This window comes from Takifugu flavidus, chromosome 8 (assembly GCF_003711565.1).
Source record: "Takifugu flavidus isolate HTHZ2018 chromosome 8, ASM371156v2, whole genome shotgun sequence".
Lineage (NCBI taxonomy): Eukaryota > Metazoa > Chordata > Actinopteri > Tetraodontiformes > Tetraodontidae > Takifugu > Takifugu flavidus.
In genome coordinates, this window is record NC_079527.1 from 2,989,391 (window position 1) to 3,016,740 (window position 27,350).

Sequence of the window (27,350 nt, forward strand, 5' to 3'; positions counted from 1 at the left end):
AGCCCTGCTAATATTAACATTTGCATAATTTCTCCTTATTAAAGACTTCAACAAACTATAGAATGGAAATACCTTAAAAAAACTTGCAATGCAAAAATGTAAAAGGGGAGGAGCACTAAGAACCACTTCATTATATTTAGATTTTTAAAAAAAAATCTGAACTATAAGGATTAATTAAATTAATTAGAACAAAGCAAGACATGAAGCAAGGGACTGACAGCCAATAACTGATGTGTTAATCAGAGTATGGATGATGTGTTGTCATTTTCTACAGCCCTATAATATATCAGACATGCTTGTATAAACGCCATGCACGCTGACACCTCGTGTCATGCAACAACAACAAATCAGACAGGAAAAAAAGGTGGGTGCAGTCAGGAAGGACCAGGCAGAGCAGCCGAGTCCCAACTGCTAAGACCAGGATGCTCCGGCACCCTTTGGGCAGCACGCTGCTCCGAATGGTTTCATGCTGAAGCCTCCATTAAACACTTGTTTGTCTGTCTGAAATAATGAGGAGCACTCGCGCCGCTGCAGCGAGCACGCTAGTTGACTGGAGTGAGACTTGAAACAGACCTATCATTACACTTATTTCCTGGTTTGATTTGTCTCGATGCTCCGGTTGTGTCAGAAATGCAAAGTTAATGATTATGCATGCCATTACTTTCTATTGTCGGGGTTTATTTTTAGGTACTGCTTTATCCTCCTTTCTACGTTCATTTCTCTGTTATTTTTGTTGACTTCCTTTTCAAGCCTTATTCCCACCGGGACTGTTCCAAAGCCTTCTGCCTGGAGATTAATGTAGCAAGCCAGCAGCTTACAACATCCTGGTCTGTGTGTAAATATTTGCACTAATATGACTGATAAAAAGCCGTTATATTTGCATTTTTGCAAGCTAAAAATATTGGAACAGTTTTGATGAGATCTATAATCTTGGCTGTCATATTACTTGGCAGCCTTTAAAAATGATATTTCATATTCCTACTGATCAAATCTGGTGGGATGCTTTCAGAGAGATCGTCTTGGTTAGGAAAAAAAAGCTCTTTGCACATGACTGAAGAGCCTTCAATTCAACTGTAACGGTGGGAAATCGTTAAAAACCACGGGTAGATTCTTCATGAGTCTAAATTGCTTTTTTGTGCTTGCTGCAAAATTTAGTTGTGAAATTAAAGGAAGAATCGACATATGTTTGTAGAACAGAGTGCTGGTTTTGTGGGATGCACTGAAGAGACAAACAGTAAGTAATGACAATTCTACCTCCTTCCAAGAACCAGTGCATTTTGGGAAAATCGCTGATTTTCTAGCCAAGAATTCAGAAGACAGACAGCAGCCTAAGATTAATGGTAGTGACTGCAGACACTTAGCTTAATGTAGTACGACAAGTGAAACCAGTTAACAGAGCTGTTAAAACCTTTTGTTACGTTAAGACCTTATTTACAGAAACCCTTTCTTTAACTTATTCTCCGCTCCTTGGACAGAGGGGGGCAATTACTAGATTGGTGTTTCAACATCACTGCACTATGACATCAGGACCAAATAGCAATTTAAAAAATAAAATCATCCATTCTTTAACAGTATAAATGCTCAGATGGAGTTGTTTTTGACCTTTTTTCCTCGCTTTATGTATAGTCTATCCTGGCGTGTAAACCGAGTGATGCCCACCTAAAAGCCTGTATTAGATTAGCTGTAGTGGAGACACTGTACAATAGATTAAATGTACTTAACGTCTACAAATCCATACGAGCTTTAAAGCTTCACATTAAATAGTAAGGGTCCTGGGGCTCTAAGTAATAAGAAGCAATAAAAATCTGGCCATGACATCCTCAGTGTTGACCAGCTCTCACCAAGAGATTAGAACCCCCCCCCATCCCCCCACCTCTGTAGCCTCTCTAACGCCCATGTCCTTTTCATCCCAGCTGACTCCGCTCCGTGTCACATCACTGTTAAGACAAGACGAGCTAACACGTGCAGCTCAGGGCTCAGAGGAAAGGAATTGTTCTCGTAACCGGAGGATCTGTGTGTGTGTGTGTGTGTGTGTGTGTGTGTGTGTGTGTGTGTGTGTGTGTGTGTGTGTCACTGTGCACATATACGTATGTGGGAGGGACTGTGTTTATTGTATTTCTTTGTTTTTACCCTCTGTGAGGCATTTGGTGCTACTCTATGTATGAACAGTGGCATACAAATAAAGGCTGGCTGAAAGTGCTGCTCTATTAAATGCAACTTCACCATCACTAATTGGTGCAAGCGCAACAATTTCGGTGGTAGCTTAGTTTCACACAGTGCCTTCTGCCAATGATAGTCCTGTCGTTATCGGCAACAAGCAAATCAGTTTGACATTTGACGAAATGCCAAATCAATCAGTCGCAACTATGTAACATAAATGTTGGGACCATACCTTTGTAGCCTGATAACAACCTCATTAACTGTAATTAATTTGCTGTTCGGAGAGTAATTCACCTTTAAACACAACGCTGTGGTGTGCAAATCATTAGGAAGCCTAATGATTCAAAAGATTAATGTGGAAACTATTTCTGACCCTCAGCCAGAACTTTGCCTTTCAAATCGCGATAAATTACAGGATGAGGACGCGGGAGGCTGGGCCCAGTTCTGGGAAATGGAATGAGACTTTTCGAAATAAGCGGTCTCACAGTGCTCATCAGATTGTTTTTTCCTCTTCCTTTAAATACTGATGTTTGCTTTTTCGCCGTCTTTTTTGCGAACCTGGAAATCTGCCCCAAGCTCTTACCGTCAACACATGCGGGCCTGGCCCGGGTGGTTCCGGCGATCTGGCCCCTCCTGCAGGCGCAGCGGGCTGTCTGCCTAGCAATGGTCCGCCTGGGAATGCTGCTGTCTCTGTTGAGCATCACTATCTCGCAGGTTCCCACTGCCAGCTGGCCTGCCAGAACACAGCAGCGGAGAACAAAGTACATCGCATTAGCATAACGAGGCCGTAATGAACACATCACTTTCACCGACGACCAACCGGCATTCACAGGGCCGAGAAATCTGCGCACGAGCCGGACGTCACCGCGCCCGAACTGAGATTTAATACCGGTCATTTGGAAAAAAAATGTTATCGCCATGAATGCAGCATTTCAGAAGGGTTCGGATGTGACAAAGAATGATCAGAGGCTGAATTGAATTGCACCTTTAAATGAACAACCACTCGAATTTTGTTATTCTCCATCTCAATTGGACTAAATGGATTTGAAATAAAAAAGGTTTTGATGGAAGCGCAGCTTGTAGGGGGAGGAAAAAAAGGACAGCTTGAAATTGGGATGTTTACAGAACTAGAACCATTTATTTTTGTTCATTTTCAGGGATCAAAAGTATTTGGACAGAGTGTCACAAGCACAACAGTGTTATAACAGCATTAGTGAGTGTGTTTTTGGTTCATTATCCATCTGTGGTGTAGGGGGAAGGGGGGGTGAGCACAATCATAGTGGCTGACAGTGAGCTGATTATAGATGGTTGCACTTTAGAATCCATCGGGCTACATCTGTCGACAATCCTATTATCAGTCTAGTCCATCTGCGGCCATACGTACGTGTCCATCCGTGTCATGTTTGACAGACGATGATGCCTAAAGAGTTGGATTCTTTCCTTCTCCATGTGTTTCGCCTTCACCGGTGTGAAACAAGTTGTTCAGACTTCAGCGGTTTTTATTTAGATGGTAATCGGACCTTCTTATTTCCAGTGATCCTCTTGACATTTTCCAGTGATGCTCTTATTTTCTGCAGGACCTTTTGGATGTTGTGAAGAGGTTTGATTTCAATCGGTTTTATTTTGTCGCCATCCACTTCAGTTTACATTTTCCAGGAATTTAAACTCAAGTACCTTCTTCTACTGTGAGGGCTAAGGCATTTTAAACCAATGTAAAATGATCACTTTATTAGAAAGATAATCAAAACCTTAAAGTACATTCTTCAATACATGATTGAAAGAAGACCTCTGAAGTCTCATTTTATAAACGAGGAACCATTCGAGACTGCTCTTCTCTCCAAAAATCCTAAGAATCCTTATTTATGCGCTTAAAAGAAAGAGGACCGAGCTGATACCGGCCCGATTTTTCACCCTGGGGTTTAGCAAACATGCGCTGGTATCCAGGGAACAGTAATTGATTATTCCAGCCAGTCAGCAGTTGAAGCGTTAGATCTCTGGACCAGCCTGCCTTCAATCTAGAGTCATACTAGAGATGTACGGTTATCAAGTTCCCCTGCGGTGAAGCCAAAAACCTGATTTATTTCTGATACAGAATTGGCATAAATAATGACTGAGCAGAAGCGTCTTTGGGGAGTGTCAATATTACACCAACTGTCCAAGCAAGCAGTTTAGACAAATGGAGTCAGTGTGTTTGAAGGAACAACTTCAAGACAGGAGAACATAAAAGATGTGTCAATAAACGGTATCCTGCCTGGAGCTGGTGTCATGAGTTTGAAGGTGAGCGTAGAAATCCCAGAGCTCTTAGGAAAGACGATATAAATGCCTCAACTTATCTGATCGAACAGGTGAGCTCAGAAAAGATGTTCCTTATTTTACCTTGAAACGGTTCTTATTCTACGTCTTCTTTTTGTAGAATGGAAAGCAGCCAAAAGGAGACGCCATCGAAAAAAGCCCTGCCTCGGCAACAGCGGCCTGCAGAAGTCAGAGCTGCTTTATCTGAAGGGTCAGGGATGAAACGGCAAAGCTCTGATCTGCTTTCAACTCCCAGGAACAATGGGCCAGACACGCAACTGCCCCAATGTTACCGTCTGATTTCCCTCCTCCAGAGCTGCCATCGCTCCGTCAAATCAAAATCACGTCAAGTCAAATCACCCTTGATTATATATACTCTCTGTTAAAACCGTCCCGTATTCCTACAGGATTCATCTAGAGCTGATCGAAACAACGAGCTCAGGGTTGTTTATGTCACACCTGTGGCTTAAGTTGGCTCTTTTTTGTCCCGTCTCCATGTTGGTTTGGTGACTTCCTGTTTTATTTTGAAACTAACTCTTGCTCTTCCTTATGTGTCACCTGTCCAATTGTCTTCCCTGATTCCTGATTGTTTCCAGCTGTTCCCCCATTACCCCCCATGTGCTTATAGTCTGTGTCTCCCTCGGTCCTGTGCCAGTGTATCGTGTCCCTCGTCATGATCACCAGCTTGTCCTTCATTGTCATGAGACTCTTTGAGACTATCACAATCTTTGTTTGTCTGATCCTCGTAAGAGAGTGTATTTTTTTGGATTTCTTTAGTTTAGTTGGTTTTTTTGTTTCATCCCTCCTTGGAGGCGTTTTGAGTCTGAATAAACACTGCCACTTCCTGAAAGCTCTGCGCTCGAGTCCTCTGAGTGAGTATTGTCAGTTTATGTGAAATGGCTCCTACACCCCCCCCCCCCCCCCAAACCCCCCCCCCCTCACATTTGGTGCCTCCAGAAGCACAATATTAATCTTACAAAGCTCTATTAGCAACAGAGTACCACTTAGTCGTTTGAAGCAAAGACTTAAAACAAAATCTTCCTCCAGTTTATTTTTGTGCTGCCGGACAGACAGTTTGCTTATTCATCAGGCTTTTCATTGAAAAGCTGAGTTTTGAAGAGGCAGGAACCCTCAAAGGTCCAATATTCAGCACAACCGGGTGACGCAAGAAAGAAACACATATTATAAAGCACAGCAGGGCTGAGTGGGCTGGGACCCTGCACAAAAGACTGAGGATTATATCCTGCACCACAGGTTTTGTTTTTCATTTCATCTGTAATGATTTGATATTGCAAGCCACATTTTTGCTTCTTTTATCACAACAGCAGTGGAAAATCCTTACAAATCATGTGCTTATTGTCAGGAAAACACTGTTGAGAATAAATATAAAAACCTCTCCTCCTGTCATGGAGGCTAACCTTAGCCATCCGTTTCAGTGTTGAATATAGCTCTAAATTTGATTGCTTGTCATTGATTGTGTGGTTTAATTCCTGATTTACCTTAGTGTTAAATTTATGGTATCGTCCCCGGGTAACTCTAGAATGTGTCGCATTTGTAATCTAGCTTCTTTGGCTACTTTTTCATGAAACAATTGAATCTCTTTTCAAACCCTGCTGCGGTATTTGTCCAGCTGTTGATCCAAAGCCATTTTTTTCTTCTGAGCTTCCCTCCAGCTCCTTTAGTCAGAAAGGCACCCACACACATATGCTCCATGCCTCCAATATAGCTTTCCTAACGCTACCGTGCATATCATTTTATGGATTCATTGTGATGCAGAAATGATTGTTGCGTTTTAACCTGGCATTATTGCTCGGACACTTTGTGATAGTTAGGAGGCGCGATCACTGCTGCGAACAACTGCAGCACGCAATCTACCTCGGAGCCCTTGCAGCCGACCCTCCCACACGCGTTACCCTTTCCTCAGGCCACCCTTCACTGTATTAAGCTGATGTGAGCTACTGTATGCATGGTGGATGCTCGGAGGACAGCGGTGCCGTCACTTATCAGTGCGCTCTGCCATGTTTAAACACTGAGCAGATGAATGGGCTACATGCAATAAGCCTGAAGGAGGAAGATAGCGCTGCGTGCGAGGGGGTGGGGGTGTGTTGTATGAGCGCCTGTGGTGGTGGGCGGCGTGCCTTGAGCTCCACAGACAGAGCTCCATCATATGTGGAGGACCTAATTCATGTGACAGGGGGTTGCTGCCACTCAGCGGCACGCAGACACTTGACCCGGTGTCAGTTTCAAGTGATTAAACGCCCATACGGCCGGTGCACGGAGTGAAGGACGCCACCACCGTGTCTTCCAGGCTCTGGACTATGTCAGGAATGATGTGTTGGGGGGGGACCAGAGAGACCGACTTATTATTGCCGAATCAAAACACCACAAGTGCTCAAAGAGGTCGGCACACAAAGGCAGGGACGCACGCGGCTGCAGCGAAGAGGCAGGCCAGCGCTCTTCATCAGGGCTCTGATCCAACAGGAAACTAGCGCAGGAGCCCAACATCTGCCTGTTTGGTTTTACAGCTAATTCAGCTCACACCATTTCACACCGCTTTGACTCTGGCAACACCCAGTGAATGAGCCCAATAATAACCTTTACCAATAAAGTGCAGCAATCTCGCTGCTCATTCCTATTTATATACATGGAATTTCACTTATCTTCCCTTTCAATGCTCTCTTTATATCAGAAACTTTGAAATAAGTACCTAAAAAATAAAACGAGGATTTGTTTTCTACAATTAAAAAAAATCATCACTCATAAACTTTAACAATTCTGCCAAAAGTTACCCTTAAAAAAGTCATTTGAATTAATAAACCATAGTGCCTGTATTTCAGAATATTCTTTATTGCACTAGATTAATTGGTCCAATTAATTCAGACAAAAATGACATTTACAAGTCCCAATATCAGCCGACTCAATAATTGGAAAACAATTTTATTAAAATAGGCTGTCGTTGATTTAACAAGCCTTCCCATTCCACCACTGTAGGTGGCGCAATAACATCTGGCATTGAAAAAAGATGGGAAGAAGTCTCGGCCGATGCTGGCTTGAGTGGAGGCTCTTTAAGGGACTTCATGCTACATGCAGGGTCCATTACTCATGTTCAAGGGAAGATCCCAGGCCTTGAATCCACCCGATTCTCTCAAAGAGAGACAGAGTCAGGTCCTAACCACAGCAGCACCATGCAATAACAAATCAGTAATTTTCTTCTCTCTGTTGTATCACCCTGCCTTGATAAAAGTGCCATTCACATGGATGGAAATAAGGCTGCTGACTAGAGACACTTGTTGAGAGAGCATGACAATCACATTAACATGCATCAGTTCAGACATGAATTCAGCTCATCTCTTATGGAAGCGCTCAAATATTGTGTGAGACTTTATAAATATTAATGGTGCAGGTAATCAGTCAGAATCGATTTGCGGGGAGGGGGGGCTGAAGATATCAAATATGGATGTGACAAGCTCCCAGTCTATCAGCGCACATTCGCGATTCTTCTTGGTACAGTTACATCCCAACGCTTTTCTTTTCAGATCCTGTTTGGGGCCGCGACTGATGCCGATCGTTACCAATCAGATTGCTGAAATGAACAGTCTGAGGGAAAAAACAGCTGTTTGTAAATGCTTCAAATGGGCTACGGTGAACTAAAGATCCCCCCCCCCCCCTTTTGAACCAGCCAAAATTTTAGTCTGTTAAACCGAAAAGAAGGTTACATTTCAATTCACTATGTAAAAAAACCGGTCCAAAACCACACCACTGAGCTCAGCTGACCTTCTAAGTGCTCATCGTTCAGTAGCGTGCTTGAGTATTCAGTGCTTTCCAAAGAAAATACTTCACTGTTTTATAGAAATCTAGCAACCTTTTCTTGGTAGGAACAATTTTAGAGAGAGCTGAGTCAACTCCAGGGATGGGAAGTACCAGATGACATAAATAAGCATCGGTTGCGTGACTGAATGCTGCGTGCAAATACATTAATGCCGAATGAGTTGAGGGAACCAGGCAAAACAGGAAAAAAGAGTAATTATTATGTCGCTTTGATACGATGTCACACTTCTAATGCAGCCAATGAAGCAACTCCCCTCTGTACCTTCATAGGACAGGTATAGAGTTACTGTAGGTCACCAGGAAACATCCTTATTTTACAAAATACCTTTTAAAAAATAAATAACGTGATTTATTGAACGAGACACAAATGTCTTTTTAACTGCTTCTTTGCATAATATTTGAATAATGAACCCACAAATCAGTATGAATAAACACAAGCTTTATGTTTAAGCTACGTTTGGGCTAATTTAATTGAGTCTGACACTGATTTAATGTATTCACATTGACTCAAGGTGGTAGAGAGACCTATTATATAACCCTTAACTTGCAAAAAAAAAAACCAAAGAATGCCAGATATTAAATAGATATAAAAAATCTGGATTTCTAACACCACATAGCTCTAGCACGCCGGTAGACTGCTTTCATCGATGGACTCACACCAAAATAGAACTGATGATTTACATTTTTTCTAAATATGATACTTGTGAGGATTGGGTGGAACAATTTGGACATCGCTGAATTTATATCGCAAATTTGGAGCTTCTCGTGTCACAATTGGCATGTTTGGATCTGCCAGATTTTGCTTGATTGATGATTGCACCTCATCTTGATTTCTTGACTGCTTAATGGGTTTAATGAGTTTAACAGCCATTTAACAGCCCCGTTTAACGCTTTCTCCCACTGGTTTGATTGGGGTTACTGGTCCAATGGAGACTTTGCTAACGGTTACAGACGTGCTGATAGTTTCACCTCAACAAACTCGATCGGTCCGCTCAAACCATCAAACAAGATGATAATCTGATTTTTTTTTTTTTTCTTCGTGCCAGGATTTTGCATCTCCTGCTGCTCTGGTTGTGAGTGCAGCGCTGAGGTTTAATCTTCCCTTCATGCCCATGCTGATCTCACAGCTCGGTTTGTTATTAACAACTCAGCGATTGTATGCGAGCGAGCATATGCCGGCGAAGGCGGCTGCGGCCAAGTGCATCTCATTAACTTAACAGTGTTTGACGTGTTCCGAGCAGTATGTGGCATGTAAGGGGACGTCAGGTGAGCGTGAGACAGATGTTTGAGTGGCCTCATGCTACACACCTCCTGACACCACCATGGTCTTCTGGTGTAAACAAGCAGGAGGTGCTTTATATGAATGCGTTAGCTTAAATAGAACCCCGTTGCTGATTCTCACCTGCGCCGTGGATGCTCATCAGCATTCCGATCAATACCTTTGCGAGTGATGGCCTCTCTACAGTAGTCGGGGGGCCTGTATAATGATAGCTAAACTATGCAATTTACTGTGAGGCTGCTGCGAATGAATCGCGCATGATGGTAAACAGGAGCGGCCCAGGTGGAACCGGGTGAGACTCCCCATCCCCACCGAGGTGCGCCTTGTACTTATTCACATGTGGAGACGTTTAAAACCTTATCAAGCGTGACATTTTGTGCAATCAAGAGCACTCAGCGGGGACGCAGGAGGAGCCGGGGGAAGGGTGGGGGGGGCGGCACAGCGGGTCTGCTTGCCGATGAACCAAAGATGTGCTCCATTTGCCCAAATCTTACTCCTGTGTCAGGTGTGTGGCGAGCATCCGCTCCACCCAAGGGGAATGAAGAATTGAAAGTTCTCACAAGCAGCCACAGCGGGGTGTGTGTGTGTGTGTGTGTTTGGTGGCGTGTGTGTATGTGGTGGGGGGGGCATTCCCATGAGAGAGAAGCGGTCTTTACGGTATTAGACTGTTTCCATTCTTGCCGGAAAGCCACGGATGCAGCAGACTTCACTTCACAGGACGGCGCTGGAGTTAGCGGCCTCTCGCGTTCTGGTTGACATTGCCGACGGCGGCTTTGAAATAGAATATATTCTCCTGACGCAGAGTCCGGCCCCACTCTGGTCTCCGACGTGTCACACAGATGATGGAGGTGGCTTACCACGGATGTCTTGCGGAGTTGCCGTGACGCAGCCCGGGCTGGACTGCGGAGATATCCGAATGTGGAGTACACTCAGGCAATTGGTCGAGACAAATAAAGACTAGGGGCAAAAACAATGTATAATAAGCCCTGTGAACGCAGCTCCGCTGACTCACTTCAGATTTCATTCTGATGAACATTTAGAGCCGAGGTTGTAACGTCCCAACGAGGCCCCCTCGGAAACGCACGATGATGACATCAAGGGGGAGAATGGAGGAAGACGGGCGACTGAAGGAACAAATCATTTACAACACTCTGCCAGCGAAGAAGTCCATTCAAACCCGCAGCTTTCCACGGAGAAAATCACAATGCCGGAATGCTCCGAGCGGCGCGCTACACTCAACCACAAGGGAGGTCAGAGCTGAAGGATAGAAAGAATTCATCTTCAGAGCGCTATGAAATATGAGCTTTGTGTGCTGCCAAATTGATTTAGCTGTAAAGAATCTTTTCATTTGCTTTCATAAAGATGCTCATTTGCAGCTCGGCCGCCTACAGTAACAGGGCCTTGATGATTTGCTTGGAATTTACAACCAAGGTCACAATCAAAGCGAGTCTTCCTCCCCGAGCTTAATGCTGCTTGAAGGCGACCGGGCTGGCAATCATCGCTTTTCACTTCAAAACATGGGTAATTCTCTGCTACACCATTAGTTTTATACTTGGACGGACAAACCGTGCTCCCTGACATAAAAGGAAACACCAGCCAACGAATTTCATACCCATCTGCTTTGTTGTTCGTCACAACTCCCGTGTCGCTGACGCAGGAATTGATTTGTCAAAGATAGCTTCAGGATTGATCAGCGCTGATAAAATCACAGCGGCTTGCTAATTCTTTTAGGCAGGAACCAGCAGACACGTCAGACTCGCCGGCACAAAGAGAGGGCTGACTGTGTGGGTCCACCATCAATGGCGCTCTGTGCCGAGTGGAAAGTCGCAGGGGAATAGCATCGGAGGCGCAGCTCGTAGGGGTGTCTCCTCAAATGTGTGGCGTCACTCCCGTCGACCGGCTGCGCCACGCAGCACGGTGACGTCATGCACTGTCTGCTGCACCGGCTGAGCGGTCCAACCCCAAGCCCGTCCGTTTTGTCCCGCCGTCACGGCTCGGGCTGGCTTCAGCGGGATCCGAACGCAGCGGCTGCCAAGTGACCTATTCGTTTTATATTTATAATCCCAGGAAATCGCTGCTTTAAGTGCCCGTACAGCAGACGTAATTCTCGTGCGTCCCTTTTTTCCCCGGTCACAACAAAGCCAAATGAAGCGTGAGCGTCTGCAGCTTCAGATGTCTCCAGAACGGAGACGTCACAAACACTTGAGGTCATTGGTGGGAAAGAGAACGCAAATTCGAATTTCCTTATCAGTAAAGAAATATCTCCATCCAATTGGAGCCACTTTTCGAGGCAGTTTACTAATCTAAGTCCAACAGTCACACTTCTCTGGGAATTTAAACTGATACATGATTCAGTGGATGTTTGCTGCCCGAAATGATTAAGAATTTGAGAGGGCGGTTTGAGCTTCCTCTAATGTGTTGGTTCAGAATTCGGTTCAATTTTTTAGTTAGTCGAAAGTGTCTCGACTGTAGATGCTTTACAAAAATCCGCAGTCCGACCTTTAAGCACTCAAAATAGCAGGAAAAAAAAAACCAAACTCCCATTTTGAGTTTTAATCAGGAAGTTCAAGCTTTGTTGAACAGTGATTCAAAGTTTGTGCTACTGTTCTAAGACTCAAAGGCAAATTAAATCCAATTTAGAGATGCACAAAAGCTTCGTCGCTGCACGCCGCGGGAGGATTGGTGGCCTCCTTCATTCATGCTGAAAGGAATTCTTTATTCAGAGTTTTTCTGGAGTCAGTTAAGCAAATGCTAACTGTCCTTCGATTTCATGTTTGCAATGAAGGGTCAAAAGGCTCCATCGTGCAAAATGTCTTCACACCCATGTGCACAGCGGCCTCAGCCTTCGCCAGTGACAGTGGGGGGGGGCACTGTTCTTTAACTGCACCACTGAGCCGCACTACGGTCCGCTGAGGAAATCCAGACGTTTCCAAATTTATCGTTGAATAAACTGGCATGTTGGAGAGCAGCTGACAGGCCATTCATCGTGGCAGGCGCTGGCCCAATGGCATCCGTGGACAGGGCTGCCTTGCTTTGATTTCCTGTCCGATCCGCGGTGATAAATGAGATACGGAGAGGGCGGAGGCAAAGACCGCCTCTCCCCACAAGTCCTCACCTCTCTGGCCACCAGTTAAACCACACATCCACCTTCATGGTCCCAGAGGACGGCGGGGAAGCTATAAAACAGGACGTGCGTTGCTAAATGTGAGCGGTACAAGCCAATGAAATGACCTCTGAGCTACTCTGATCTCATTTTTCAACAGTACTGATGGGTCAAAGTGGCCATTTCAGACTTGATTACTAACGGGGATTAAAAAGAAATCCGAACAAAAGCTGGAGATCACAGTGACACGTGTCAAAGCTCAGATTACACTTGGAGGGTTTGATCATCAGGCCAGGCCCAGAAGAATCTATTTTTCTCTCCACAAATGTAAAAGGGAGGCAAAGGTTACCAATGATTGATTGAACAATTTTCTACAATAACACACTAATGAGATCATTTCCAGATGAAAACGAGTCAATAACAAATGGCTGAGGGGAAGGAGAGGGTGGCGGCAACTCCGGATAATACACGGGGTTGTGAGGAAGGGTTCCGAGGTAGCAGTAAGAGGCTGCATTCAGGGAGAAAATGCTGGAAATTTGAGGCAAAGAGAGCAACATTTCAGTGCAGGGGGAGTTCGTTTTTCACATCAGTCTTCTTTTTGTTCCCGGCAAGCTGCCAAAGCCCATTGAAGTAGACACTATCCCTCCTCCACAGTGGTAATTATGCTGCCGGCCAATGCTTGATTAAAAGATCTAATCTGTAAACTCAGTGTTCAACATCTCCCAACAAGTTCCAGAGCTTTAAGCCTGTTCTTTGGGTCTTTGACAGCACTCGCGTCTGAAATGTTTTGTCAGGGACGGCAGCCAATGGAGTGCAGGCAAGCATCTTTTTGCTTTCTATTCTGTGTCGGAGTGAAGGTGTAATTGCCCCAGCGGATGTTTTATTCAAGACCAAAGCAGCGTAGATGGATGCAGCCTAAACCCAGTGAAATGATGAAGCCCCGAAGGCAGCCGGCCATTCTTTTTCCACCAAGAGGAAATGGTTTTTAACTTCAAACTCAATTCAAAGCATTTTAAATTATCAACGGATTTGGGAGGTTTGGTAGTTTGGACACACACAAGTCAACTTTAAAATGAAATCAGCTTATTACTGCACACAGCCAGGGTGGAATTGTCCCACTGCCTCTATCACATCTAATTATATACTGTGTTTTACAGATAGAACTACAAAAATACAACATACCCATACAACAAGGTCACAATGAGCTGAGGCACATGACACATCTCTGCAGAGACGTGCTACAAAGGATTACAGGGTCGTTTCTTCTTCTTCTCTGTCTGGATCACTGACAGCTGAATCCTAAAAACAAACGGAGACCAACTCTGCTGACAAAGTAATAAGCAGACAAGTGTCCTTACCTTCTCGGAGCAGATGGGAGTAGATGAGCCAGAGGAGCAGCAGGCAGCAGAGTGACGCACCTCCACCTGCAGAGAGCGTCTTCACTCCAGACTGCATCTTGCACCTTTCGCCTCTGTGGATGATCCAAACTTTGCACGGTGGAGCTGCTCAGATGTCTCGCAGATGGGCGCAAGTGTCGCTAATCCACTGGGGTCTCCACAGCCTGTCGTCGGCATCCATTTTGAGGTTAGAACAGTAGAGGGACTGATAATAAATCCCCCGCCCTTGATTTAATTTAAAAAAAAATGATTATTATTATTTTAAATCCGCATATCCAGGCTGCCGCCGGCACACGCACGCAGGCAGGCTACAATGTCAAACCAGATTTGGCCAAGTTTACGCAGCTGCGGGTTCGGGAGCCGAGGATCGCGGAGAGGGATCAGCTGGGAGGGAAACGCAGGAAGTCCGCCGCAGTTTGGGTCATCGCGGGAGAAAAATGTCAAATTTAGCCCCTCCACGGACCGTCAACGCCGCTCTCACCCGCACAGTTATTAATATTCCCAGCCAAGTTCTGCGCCGAGCACGGCGGATCTGCGGGGCTCTCACTGAGGAAAGCGCAAGTCCCCGTCAGACATGACAAACATACCAATTAGCGCGGAAAACTTGTCAGAAAACGCAGAGGTTCCTGCTTCCCAAAGCATCCGCGTCTGGCAGTCAGTAAAAGGCGCCAATGTGCCATACTTTGGTCATCTACATACGAACGCGCCAGCGAAATGTCACGTCAGAAGAGGCGCTGCGGACGCCGCGCATGCAAAACGCGCTCCGGGCGCGTTAACGAGGGCGGCGCGACCAAGTTAGACGCGCTAGAGTCACCTGTGCGAGCCCTCATGGAGAATCTGAATAACTGTCAGCGGGGAGGCTTTCCATCTGCAGCAGGACAAGCATCCGGTCAAGCGTGTGCTTAACGCAGGCGTGTTGCGCCTCTATCGTGCTCGTTTGCGCGCGGGCAGCGGAGGAGAGGATTTCCCATCTTCAGTCCACGGAGTTGCCTTTAGTTTCCGTTTCAGACTGCTCTCTCTCTCCCCCTCTCCCTCTCCCTCACACACACACACACACACACGCACACACACAGTGGCCTAATTTCTTCCCAAAAGAGACAGAGAAAAAAGAAAACAAGTTCTGTGGCTTCAGATCCCAAACTGCATGTTGATGCTGATGCTTGTTTAGAAGTCCTGTCTCATCTCTCAGGAAAACAGGGAATAAACAGTGTCAACCAGTCCAAAACCAGTTAATACCAAGCACTGTGGCATGCTGGGAAAATGTGACAGGGTTGCCCGTGGAGTGCCCCGGTGGTATAAAGTTGGAGACACTTCTTTCAGGGTGTGTGTGTGTGTGTGTGTGTGTGTGTGTGTGTGTGGTGTGTGTGTGTGTGTGTGTGTGTGTGTGTGTGTGTGTGTGTGTGTGTGTGTGTGTGTGTGTGAGAGAGAGAGAGTCTTTGTGTGAAAGAGATAAAACCCTGCAGATGTCAGTCTATCTTCTGAAAGATCACCATTTAAGACTCCCTCGCCACTTGAGGACCATTACTGTAACTCTTTTTCACACACACACGTGCACACACGTACACACGCACGCGCGTGCACACACGCAGGCACATACACAGACACACATGAGGAGCGAATGGAGTGAATGTGCACATTATTGGCAGATGGAGGAGTCCCTCCAGTGTGCTGCTGTGCTATCAGCCTTTCACTCGGTGGCTTTTACGATGACGTATCGGCACCAGCCAGGTCCTGTCTCGTCATCGGTGTAATATACTGTATGAAAAATATTAGTGAGTCACTCAGCAAAGAGCACCGGTTTGTGGATTTGCAGCCTGCTTCACAAGGGGTCTGTGTCCTTTCCGCGTCTACAGCTGTGCCACTAAACCCTTGGAAAGTATGTTTCAAGTTGTCAAAGCGGGCGTTATAGTGCAATTAATCATTCAGGAGCCTGCAATTGGTGCGGAGGAAAAAGCTGCCAGTAGATTTTTATGCATCATATTTATTTACCAGTGATATAGGGACTTATTTTTAATTGCCTTTGGGCATTTGTGTATTGTAACGCCAGCCACACAACACTGCGCGTTTTGTAAAACGGCAAAAACTTTCATTTAAAACGAAGATGGAGATTTTATTCTGAAACATTTCTGCCAGGTGCAGCGTGTTCTGCGCTCCTTGAGTGACTCTGCTTTGCTAAATATCCTTCTGTGCAACTTTGCAATCAAAACAGGCTGTTTTTTATTTACGGTAACTCCTGCCAGTTTTTCTAAAATACGAATGCCGATCTGCTCAGTTTATGCTGCTTAAATTGCAACTTCTTCAATTCCATCCTGTATTTGTCCGCTTCACTGAATGAATCACTTGCGATCCCCTTTCTGCTGTCAGTGTTAGACATGCTGAGAATGATGGGATTTTTTTTCCCTAGCAAACACATAAGGAAGATAATAACTAGCTGAAAACAAGAGAGTATTTAGGAGTCAAATCCATCTTTCTGCTGCTGCTGTTCAAAGCATTTAAAGGGGCCTGTGCAGATATTCAGAAGATAGCCAGTCCTATTAAAAATGTTGACCCAATTGTTCTGTGACCCTGCATTACGCAACGTTTGTCGTTGTGATTGTTTGCTTTAGTCGGCTGTCGGCACGCCTCTTTATTTCCAGCAGGTAAAACGAAGCAGGACAGACTAATTGCATAAGCACGTAATGACTTGCTTATTCAATGTAGGAGCTGCAAACTGCTAATTAACTGTCAACATGCTAATTCGGCCTTGTTGTAGGAGGATTTGTGGGCAAAATGTGCGGACGTTGCTCACTGTATGACGTATGGCGCTGCATAAACACACATACACAAAAGTAAGGGTTGGAATCTTGCTAAGAGCGCTCCATTCCACTTTAAAAATGTGTTATTTATCATTAGTATCTGTAAACCCGCTGACACAGCATTTCGTGGCTTCTCTCAAAATCAGACACAAATTCATTTATTTATTTTTTTTAATTATCATTCCATCCTCCCCCTCCGTGAAGGCCACCCAAACAGCTGCATATTAAAGTGCACAAATGCAAATGCCGTGATAAAGATTTCATGACGACTTATTAAAGCCAGAGCAAACACAAGTAAACTGCCGAGGACATCCAACAGTTATTTCCAGCTGCAACAGAAAGAGCCGATGTTTGGCCCAGCGGCCCAGGATGAAGGACTTTATGTGTGGTACACAAGGTGAAAATCTCCCAAGGTAAAATAATAATAACGTTAACAAGTACGGCAACTGCCTTCCTGTGTATTTGTGGGTGAAGGCTGTTGGGAATGATTGCAGGCTGAGCCCAAGCAGATAAAGGTAAAGTATGGGCAGCGTGACACCCAATACCTCTGACACAACCTTGTGACTCAAGTGCCAAACGCTTGTAGGTGCATGACGTATCGGTGGAGTGTGTATTGTTCACAGGTCTGAGCTCAGCTGAATGGAGGCTGGGGCTCACGTGGGAACCTCAGAAAAGCCTTCCTGGTCTGCGTCGAGTCCGTTTCAGCGCCGTGACGTTGGCGAGATCCGGATTGTCTGCCAGTGATTGTCCTGCTCTCCCAACAGGGGGATTCGCTGCCTCGTGTTAAAGTTCCCCGTTTCATTGTTGCAGTTGCTAGAATTTTCGGTGACAGGCTCACCGGGCGGCTGCATGTATGTTTAATGATCAAGGGCAGAAATGAGAACTGCAGTATAGCTGTGTGTGTATGTGTGTGTGTGTGTTGGAGCTGTGACTCCAACAGCAGACACTGTAAACATGATGTAACCCATTATCATTTTCAATTACCTATCCCTTGATAGCCCCATTTGTGACTGCTCATTGGTCCTATTTAACGAACGGGATAACTGGGATGTATTGGAATTGACTTTTTTTGATGTGGGTAATATCCAGATAGGAAACAATTATGCCCTCCCACAGCTCTCTGCAGAACCTCTTTCTTGGCATAGTCACACTACAGAGGCGATGAATGATTAAAGTCACGTGGCGGCCTTTATAGAAATAATAATATAGCTGTGAGCGACTATCAATAGGAATGAATGATACATATTAGTGTGTCAAAGTCAATCTTCCCCCTTCACGTGTGGTTTCTTTTGAAACAGAGGGTAATATCAAGAACTTACCTGACATCAGAGACGATGCTAATGAGGCATGCACACAATACATTAGCCAAGCCCTCCTTTCCTTCAACATTCAGCTCGGCTCTTGTTTCCCAGCTCTGTCCTGGCTTTCTCAACCAAATCGTGTGACTGGTTTTAAAAGTTTTAAAAATCTAGTCAGTCTCAAGTGCAGGCGTTCCCTAAATCTAAAAGGAGAAATGGAGTCAGACTGGAATTGAAAGGGCTACCTTAATCTCATTATTCAGCAACCATGCTTAATATTTTCAGTGTCTGCTTTATAAGATATATTTTTTTAATCTTTTCCAGAGACAACACCTTTGCTGTGAGAGTCCTGCCCACCCTAGTGTATCATTTGTAGATTTAAACATCTAGCAGTAGCTGATTTTGAGCGAAAACAACTATTGCTGTTCGTGCTGCATCGGTTAGTAATACAGCTGCAGCATGAATAGTTTTAAAAAGGTCCGGCGTTGGTTCCTATATCCTGATCAAACTTTTAAAAGCAGAGGAGCTCGGCTTCATTTTGCAGGCTTGACGTGTGGTCGGGCACAACTGCCTCTCGGAGTGACTCTCCTTGTTCCACACGGATTTCTGCTCGGATCTTTACAAGTGTAGCTCCCTTTCTGCTTCCCGCATGCAGTCAGGATGAGCGGCGTGCCGGTCACTGGGGACATGGGCGGATGCATTTTTCTGCTCTGCTGGACAAAGAGTCATGTTGACAAGCTGCTCCAGAAAAGCAACGTTGTGTCTGTCCTTTTGAGGTGCAGCCGAGCCTGAAAAAAAAAGGCAACACAAACAAATTCAAGCGCGATGGCAAGGTCCCTTGCATAATTACAGGAGAAGGAACATGCGCTTCATCGTGGTTCACAGCCCGGAGCTTTCTTCTTGTGGATCATCTTCAAGAACATCCTAAGACTATCAAAAGACACGGAAATAGAAACATGATCTGCAAGTCTACATGTTGATAGACACTCTGCCCCCCCCTCATCTTTTTAGAGAAATCTAAATGGTCTTTCTGGAATTGCGCAGTGATCTAATGCACGCATTAGCAAGCGCTTACATTAACGTCCAGCTTTAGCCATTAATTAAACCCTTAAATACCTCCACAATGTTCAAAATGCCCGCATGTAATTATACACCTTAGCTTTATTTAGCAAATGTAAGCCATTTCAGCACTGCCCCCACTCTGAACCTCAACTACAGCTGGGTTTTAGTACAATATTACTAGTGAACCTGCCTTAGTCTCCACAGAATACTAAATTATAACACTGACATGTCTGCAACTGATATGGATTAGTTTGAATGCTTTCGCCTCACCTTAGCATGCATCTCCACACGTTCCTGTGATCACACGGATACAGATCTTGCTCTGCTGTGAGAGGCGGAGGCACGATGCTTTTTCAGCCAGGAGTTTCTATCCTGTTGCTGCAAAAACAGGTTGAGGAGGCTGTTCTGGAAACATCGCGCGAAACGGCTCCTTTGTGTTCACACGCGGCACGTATTGACCAGCTGTGAACAATAAAGGATAAGACTACGCTCTTTTTTTATGGTAGGCAGGTTTCTATTTGTCACAGCAAGGGGTCATATTTTCAGAAATAAACATTTGTAGATAGTGAAACAGCAGCCAATAGTGGGAAACTTAAGCCTTGTTCAAGTGCAAACTGCAAGAGGGATACGATATGCTAACATTAGCATTACACATTCTTACAAACCTTTTGATGATTATATGGTCCAATATTACAAACCCCAAATGGAACTTTGGCAGCGTTAGAGCATAGCTGAATAATACATTGTAATTTAGTTGGGAGCAATGGCATACTTATCAAAACTCGGTTGGCAGATCTACTTATGTAAATTAGCCCGCTCGCACATTTTTGCAGAAAGAAGAATGTGGTCATAAGTCCAGATGATCTCTAACTTATATCCACATTCTTCTTTCAATCATTAAGGAAGCAATAAGTCCGCTCTCACCTTGTCCTCGGGCTTATCACTCGGGATTGGATTGGTAATAAGAAAAACCAAGCAAACACCAGATAAAGTAATAAGTAAATAACAGAGCCCCTTGATCGATATTGTGTCTGACAACTGTTGAAATAGTATTTACTCATTTACTTTTCAGTCAGTACAAAACAAAACGATCTGGCTCCTGAGGCTTATCAGAGGTCAGGCAGGGTCAGACCCACCAACTTCACACGGCTGGAGTCACATCAATAGCATCAAATCAATGGAAAAGCAATGATTTGCAATGATCGTAGCTGAGTCACCATCAGGATTTGCCGCCCTGTTGGCATGTGTGATAGAGCCTCGGGGAAACTTGCTCTACCAAGGGTTTTCCTTTCTTCTCTGTCCCCTCTGAGCTCTTTGGATAAAAACACTAACTTGGGAAATTCGATATGGTGCCATGGCCGGAGAAATTTTGCCTATTTTCTACCCTGTCAACTTCTGAAATGTCGGCACTGATAACCCAATAGCAGGAAACTAACATCATCCATTGCATTTTTCCTAAGACAAAAACATCCAGCTTGTTTCCATGGCTGTTTCTTTCTTTCTTTTTTTTTTTGGAGTGTTTGCTTTTGACTCGGGTTGTTTAATGGCCTCAACATCTTCAATTATCACCAGCGTGCTCCGCCAGTCAATCGTCATCCTCACTTTAATGGCCCTGAACTGATGACTGAGAACGGCGAGGAACCGGTGAAACGTTATTTATTCGGAGCACTAATTACATCCTCTTAGGTGCAACTGTGACCGCCGTATAAACCTTTACAGCATGTAACCGTTATACTGACACCTTTGCTGTGTAAATATCTTCGCGATACCCTGATGATGAGTCACGCCTTTAATAAGTGGTGGGATTTGCAATTCGCATCCGGGCCTTCAGTGACACCTAATCAGTCCCAAAAGAAATTATTGCATTTATAACCGTGGTGGCCATCAGGACCAGCAAGCCTTTCCTGCTGGCTGAGGAATACTCAGAAAAGCAAATTTATTGATTTTTTGTCAATGAATAACTAAAATTATTCTCCATACTCTCTTCTCTTCAGGTCTTATTATATCCACATGGTTGTTTGGTGTTGTCAGGTTGTATGAAATCTGCCTGATACCTCCCGACTCAACAGAATGGGCTCCTGTGCGTCGTAAGCAAACGGGCAGTTGGCTCAGAATCAGAAGCCGAGTGTGCGACACTGGGGCCAGCTAGGGTCTAACACCGAACGTGACATGCACACATTCTGGGATTGGATAAGCTTTCGTTGGAACCTGAAAGGTGCAATTTCGCAAAATATCTGAGCTAACCCGAGAGATGCGTTTGCCACCAACAGCTTTCGCTGTATTTTTGTCCCAGAGTGGCCGAAGGAGAAGCGATAGATGGCTTCAGATATCCCCGTGTCCACTGCTTCTGTTGAGCGGTCATACTCAGTATTAAAGCGATGATGGAACTGCAACACACAAATAAAGTCTTCAACAGAGCCATTAAAGTTCTTTCATTCTTGAGAAGAGAAACGCAGACAGATTCTATTTTGAAATAAGCAGGTGGAGGAGATCCGTGTAGGTGAGTCCAAACAGGTTTTTTTCAATTTTAATAGGTTTTTGTTGTTTTATTTCATTAGCATGTGACTTCAGTCAAGCCCACGGCAACATGTTCAACTGGTTTGCTGTTGACTCTTAAAAAAACAAATGCAAATGATCTGTTAATTTGTATTTACAATAATCATTATTTCATTGGTTTTGTTGGCAACAACGCAGTTTATTGGACAAACCTGTTTAAGCTCACAAAGTATGCTTTTGGAGACTTATGAACTTGATTAGTTTTCCTACTCCTAATCATAAATGTTAGCTTAACTACTACAGAACTAGGGGTTGTTGGACTTGCCTATATTAAAGTGATGTGATGTATAAGTGTCATTTTGTCTGGATTCTCGGTGTCATGTTGATGGTATAATGAGGTAACAGCAGGCTGTGCACTGAATGTCTAAGCCTTCAGTGACATCCTACTTAGTCCTCCCTAATTAAATACATATCATAATACCTTTTTTGTGTAGATATCTCCATGATGATGCTTTTTGCCTTAAATCCTCCCAGTGTAGGTCTTCCTACAATGTTCAGGCATCAAACAGACTTGCTGTCATGACATTGTATCAATAACACCTGCAACCAAGGGCATTTTCCTACCCTGTCTGATCTGCCTATTAGTGATTGTGCGGGCTGTAGATACGGGTGGGAGTTCAAGGGAAAGATCACGTGAGAGAAAAATGAAAGCTGACACATATTATTATGTCACCTCTGCCTCAGACTGTTCTTTTGAGGTGCAGGACTTTTAGCTTTCAGAATTTCCCCTATTTTCCAGTGTTGTAGAGGTGGAGAGTAGTGAAGGGCATGAACTCCTGTAGGAGGTCAGACAGGTAGGTGGGTGAATGAGGGGAGTGATATAATCTAATGATTTGGTAGATGTGATGATCCATTTAGGTGTGACAAAGTTGTTGAGCTAGAGATGGGTTGAGTCTGGAGATATTGCCAAAATGTTTGAAGTGAGTCCCAGTGATGTTTTTGACGTGGGGCTTTAAAGAAATGGTGCTGTCAAGAATAAAACCATGGCTTGTGACTTGTGCCTGGACTGTAACGGAAAATAACAATGAATCTACTGAGGGGTTTATGGGTTTTGTTTATGGCGCTTCTGGAACCAATGAGATTAACCTCAGTTTTGCTGTCATTGAGCTTCATGAAGCTCCTGCTCATCTAGTTCCCGATGTCCTGGAGGCAGCTGGTGAGAGTGGTGGGAGGGCCAGTGGATACGAAGACTCGAGTGTCATCGGCATAATGTGTAAAATAAACTTCTACAGAGGCTAAACTCACTCTAACAACAAAAACTTCTATTTATTACTTTTTAAAAGCTGAGTAAAACTCAAATGTTCTAGAAATTAACACTGAAGGTCACAAAAGACTATAATTCTTAGAGATTTTAACAGATATTACCAGTCGTGTTCTCACTAATATATGTGATTAGAACAGCATGATGTCTGACAAGGTTGCGTTTTGTAAATTTAGATGCAAAACGATCAAAACAGAATACAATTAAAAATGCTTTTAAACTAGCCTGTAGCCCAACAGATGTACACTATCTAATCTCTGTTACTGACTGTTTTTGTAGCACTAGAAATGAATCTGAACTCAAACTGGATCTGCTTGGTAAAAAACTATGTACAATTAATGGAAAACATTTGCGAAGAAAAACATATGCCTATAATGTCAGTTTGACCTGAATACCCACGGTCAGGGACCACAACTGTAAACATCAGTTTCAGGATCTGTGTTTTTGCCCTTTGTTGTGTTTCATTCTGACTCCCTCTGGACTTCCAAGTCCATTTAGGTTTTATCCTATATTATTTCTCCCCTCTGTATATAAACTCGGCCGTTTCATTCTTTTATGTTCTATATTCCTTCCTAAATGTGTATTTTTTCTTACATGCAACACTTAACTCTGTCAATTTGTCTGTAATCTTTTCGTGTTGTCCCGTGTTTGCCTCCACTTCACTTCCTTTTACTGATCATGTATGTTTATCAGTCCTGTGCCTGTTTGGAATTTGATACTTTCTTCCCCTACATAATCCCTACTGCTTGTGTTGTATAGCACTTTGTTTTATTCCCAAGTTATATTAAACTCCATCAGTCTATCAGTTCTACTATCACCGTGTCCATCAGAAGATGTTAATGCAAGTATTAATCAAACCACAGTGTGACATTCATTTAAGCCATTATTTAGATGTTAAAACATTCCATCATACAAAGTCATTCATATTCTAATGTCTTATTTCCTATGTAAAGGCCTGTGGAGCGTGAACTGTGGATGCACTCTCACGACTACTGTATGTCTAGTGAGGTGGCCAAGAACACATCCATCGCCTGTCACGAAAGAGAGATGCCACTTTGGATTCCCATCACAGCCATTTTAGATGGGTGTTGTAATCACTGCCTGTAGGCCTTTGGCCATTTCGGGTTAATGCTGGTTCCATCTCTCACGGCCACACACCACAAAACTCAACGCAGAGGAATACCTTCAACGTGTTAAAATATGTATGGATGGTCTCTAAAACGGCATCCAAAATGGGCAGTTTGTGCCGGTTGAGTGGCTAACTTGGGTGCCTTGAGTTTTAACTTACCAAAAACAGTACCTACACGCTGTGTTCCACTTCTTCAGCTTCAGCTCCGACAGAAGGGGGAAAAGATGTGTGACAGGGCTTGAAGAGTGCAAAGGTATTACAGCAAAGTATCACAGTCTTGTTTCCCCCCTCTAGATTTCTTGCTTCTGTCTATCTGGCTGCTGCTTTGAAGCGTTTCCATGAGAACAGTGAAGCCGAGCAGGTAGCTGTTGTTGCCCCTGGTGTAGGAACAGCCAAACATGATGAGGATGCAACACAAGAAGGTTTTTTGTCATCTGGGCCTCTGCAGCCTGTAAGCATTGCCAGGCAGTCATTATAAAGACGTGTGTTGCACACATACAAAATGATAAATTTAGCAGTACACCTACAGCCTCACACGTAAACACACATATTGACGCTGGGGTGGACAGTCAGTGTTATTGTCCGCCCTCAAGGCTGTGTCTAAATGATTTCACAATTACGAGAAATGTAAAATGTGCTTGCTATGCTATATCAGTTAGCCATCTCTGGAATATGAGCAATGGATCCAGCAGAATATCTTAAATCTCTTGGGCATGTTTGTGCCGTACGACTTCAAAGATTCAGGCTAGATTTTTTGAGGGCAAGGTTACACAAGGCTGCAGAGATCCCATTTATGAGAGGCTGAGAGCCTCTCAATGCCATTTAGAGCCTTCTTGGACACCATGACAAAGTAGAGTGGTGCGGCACCATTCATCTTCCAGCTGTGGCCAGAAGCCTCTGACACCCTGGCAGACAGAGGGAAATGAAAAGCGGGTAGCACAGCCAATGGCACTGTACTTTATCTGCAGAGAGACTTGGCTTATCCTCCAGCTGTGTGGGCACTGCCTTTTGAATGCAAACAATATGGCTGCAAAATGTAGGGCAGGCAAGAAAAGAGGCTTGCACGTCAGAGTTGTGGCTGTAAAGTTAAGAACATCTCTATGGAAGTTGTGGCATGTACGAATGGCAGAGAGTTTACAAGTTTAAGAACTTACGGTTGAGTGTCAGACTGTTATTGGATAGATAAAGTTAAGGACAGCTCGCTTATGAAGTGATTGTTGAGGGATTTTCTAAGGAATGTTACACCTTTTAAAATATTGAGAGATTTCAATTGTTGCACGCATCTACATCTCTTCATTAGAGACGTTCCGTCCACTGGCATGAAAGTCGCCATTTCCTCTTATTGTATAATTATCCAGGACACAGATACTGACATCTGCTGCTGGCAATATTGTTTGCAGCCAGGATCTGTATCGTATCTAAGAGCAGAGCGATTTCACACCCACACCACCCCCTGTCCAATCGCATGTGTGACCTCTCACCGCATTTCAATGGCATTGAATAACTAATTAAGCCAAACTGCTCACACACTGTGCACAGATACATAATGTGACTCCTTTTAATGCAGAGGGATCTAAAATTACCCCTTAAACCAGCTGCACAGGTCTTAAAAAATCAAGTTATAGGTACATAGATTGATGACTCCAGCTTTCCTGGGAGTTTATCAACCTGATGAAATAAATGAATGGATCCTGTATATCCTTGAGGTGTCTCTCTCTGTGTCCCTGCAACATATTGTCAAAGCTATCGACCAATTTTATGGGGAGAAAAATAACACTAAGGGATGCAGCATTGCCCTTCCCTCAGGTGAGGTGAGGTGAGGTGGGTGGGCAACGGTGACACATAATAAAGATGGACGACATGTGGAGGCTTGCCTCTGTTATACGAAACTTGAGGCGTTTGTGACACGGGTGTAGGTGACTTCACCTTCTGTTTCACAAGTCACGTTGGAAAAGGTCTGCACAGTAGCACCAGGAAAGAGGAGCCACAGAGTCTACTCCAGTTCCAATTGTTACGGTTCAAATCCCCATTTTCAGGGCATTATGTAACCAAAAGAGGATGGTTTGAGAGAAGAATTGGACATATGACATGAGAAACCACGTAGGCGTCTGTAATTGTTGTAGGAGACGTAGGGGAAAGCATATTGCAAATAAAACGACAGTGTTCTGCATCACCACAATGTAGCGATGTAACATTTGTAGACAGCTCCAAGGCTGGCTAAAGCAGAGAGGAGTGTGCAACGAGATATGGAGCCCACTCAGAATTACCTCTGCCTCCTTTTATACCCTGTCTTCTCTCCTCTATTCACAGTTTGATGGTTAAAGAAGAGCACTTCATAAAAGCATTCCAAAGACACTGACAGAGCGCAAGACTCGCCGCCCTTTGGCCTCGCGTTTTCTCCGCAAGCAAAAGTAATATCTGCTTTTTCAAACAGCAGAAAGTTTGAAAGTTTACATTCGGCTGTTGGTGAGATGGTGCAAGGTTTGCTGCAAGTGCTGAAACATGTAGTTTGACTCGGTGGAGAAGCAAATAAGACTTCAGCAAAGAACATGATGATAAACTCCTGCCTAAAAGTTACTGGGAAGCCATTATTAATGTCAATACTCTGCTTAATGCCCAAAAGGCTTCTGAGGTAATTCTGAGACATCACACTGTGCATGGCCTTTACAATTATTGGTAACCTGTGATTTTAAAAAAAAGTGCCAATATTGGCAACATGGATCTGCCATTGGATGAACTAGCTGCAACCCCCCAGTCTATAGACTATATATGATGTGATATATGGGGAAAGGTGCCGCTGTAGGCCACCAACAGGCTCCATCAGAAGTCAAATTATGGCCAGCAATCAAACAAACCTCGACGCAACAGTGGGATAATAGTCACAAGGCAGGGGACAGCGCCAGGCTGAGTTCAGCTAGTCCTGCAGCAGATACCTGTGGGATACACAAAAATTCAATTTTAATGTCCTTCTGCCAAAGACAAGACCATATTTCCTTTGCAGCCGGAGTAGCCAGCAGGCCAGCGTTCCTTGAGATTTCCTGTAGCGAGTCAAATTTATAGGCGACGCCGTCTCATTTTTCAAGCGCAAAACCCCAAGAAATACTTTTGATGATCTTTCTGATTTTCCACAGCAATTTAAAAACGATCCGTCTATGTGAGGGCTGCTGAAATGAGGCAGTAATTTACTCCA

General features: G+C 44.2%; 1 protein-coding gene across 3 annotated transcripts in view; it reads right to left on the reverse strand.

The window, feature by feature from the left end:
* tafa5l (TAFA chemokine like family member 5, like) overlaps nucleotides 1-15,248 on the reverse strand; it is a 46,175-nt gene extending 30,927 nt beyond the window's left edge. Inside the window, exons 1-3 of one of the 3 annotated variants that reach the window (XM_057041047.1) lie at nucleotides 14,874-15,248; nucleotides 14,021-14,223; nucleotides 2,744-2,893 (exon numbers count right to left, since the gene is read on the reverse strand). In XM_057041047.1, coding sequence (XP_056897027.1) covers nucleotides 2,744-2,893; nucleotides 14,021-14,117 — 247 coding nt within the window. In that variant the 5' untranslated portion in view covers nucleotides 14,118-14,223; nucleotides 14,874-15,248. Of the gene's footprint in view, nucleotides 1-2,743; nucleotides 2,894-14,020 lie in introns of all 3 variants that reach the window. The other 2 variants (XM_057041045.1, XM_057041044.1) reach the window with 2 other exon arrangements.
* Nucleotides 15,249-27,350: the final 12,102 nt, after the last annotated feature.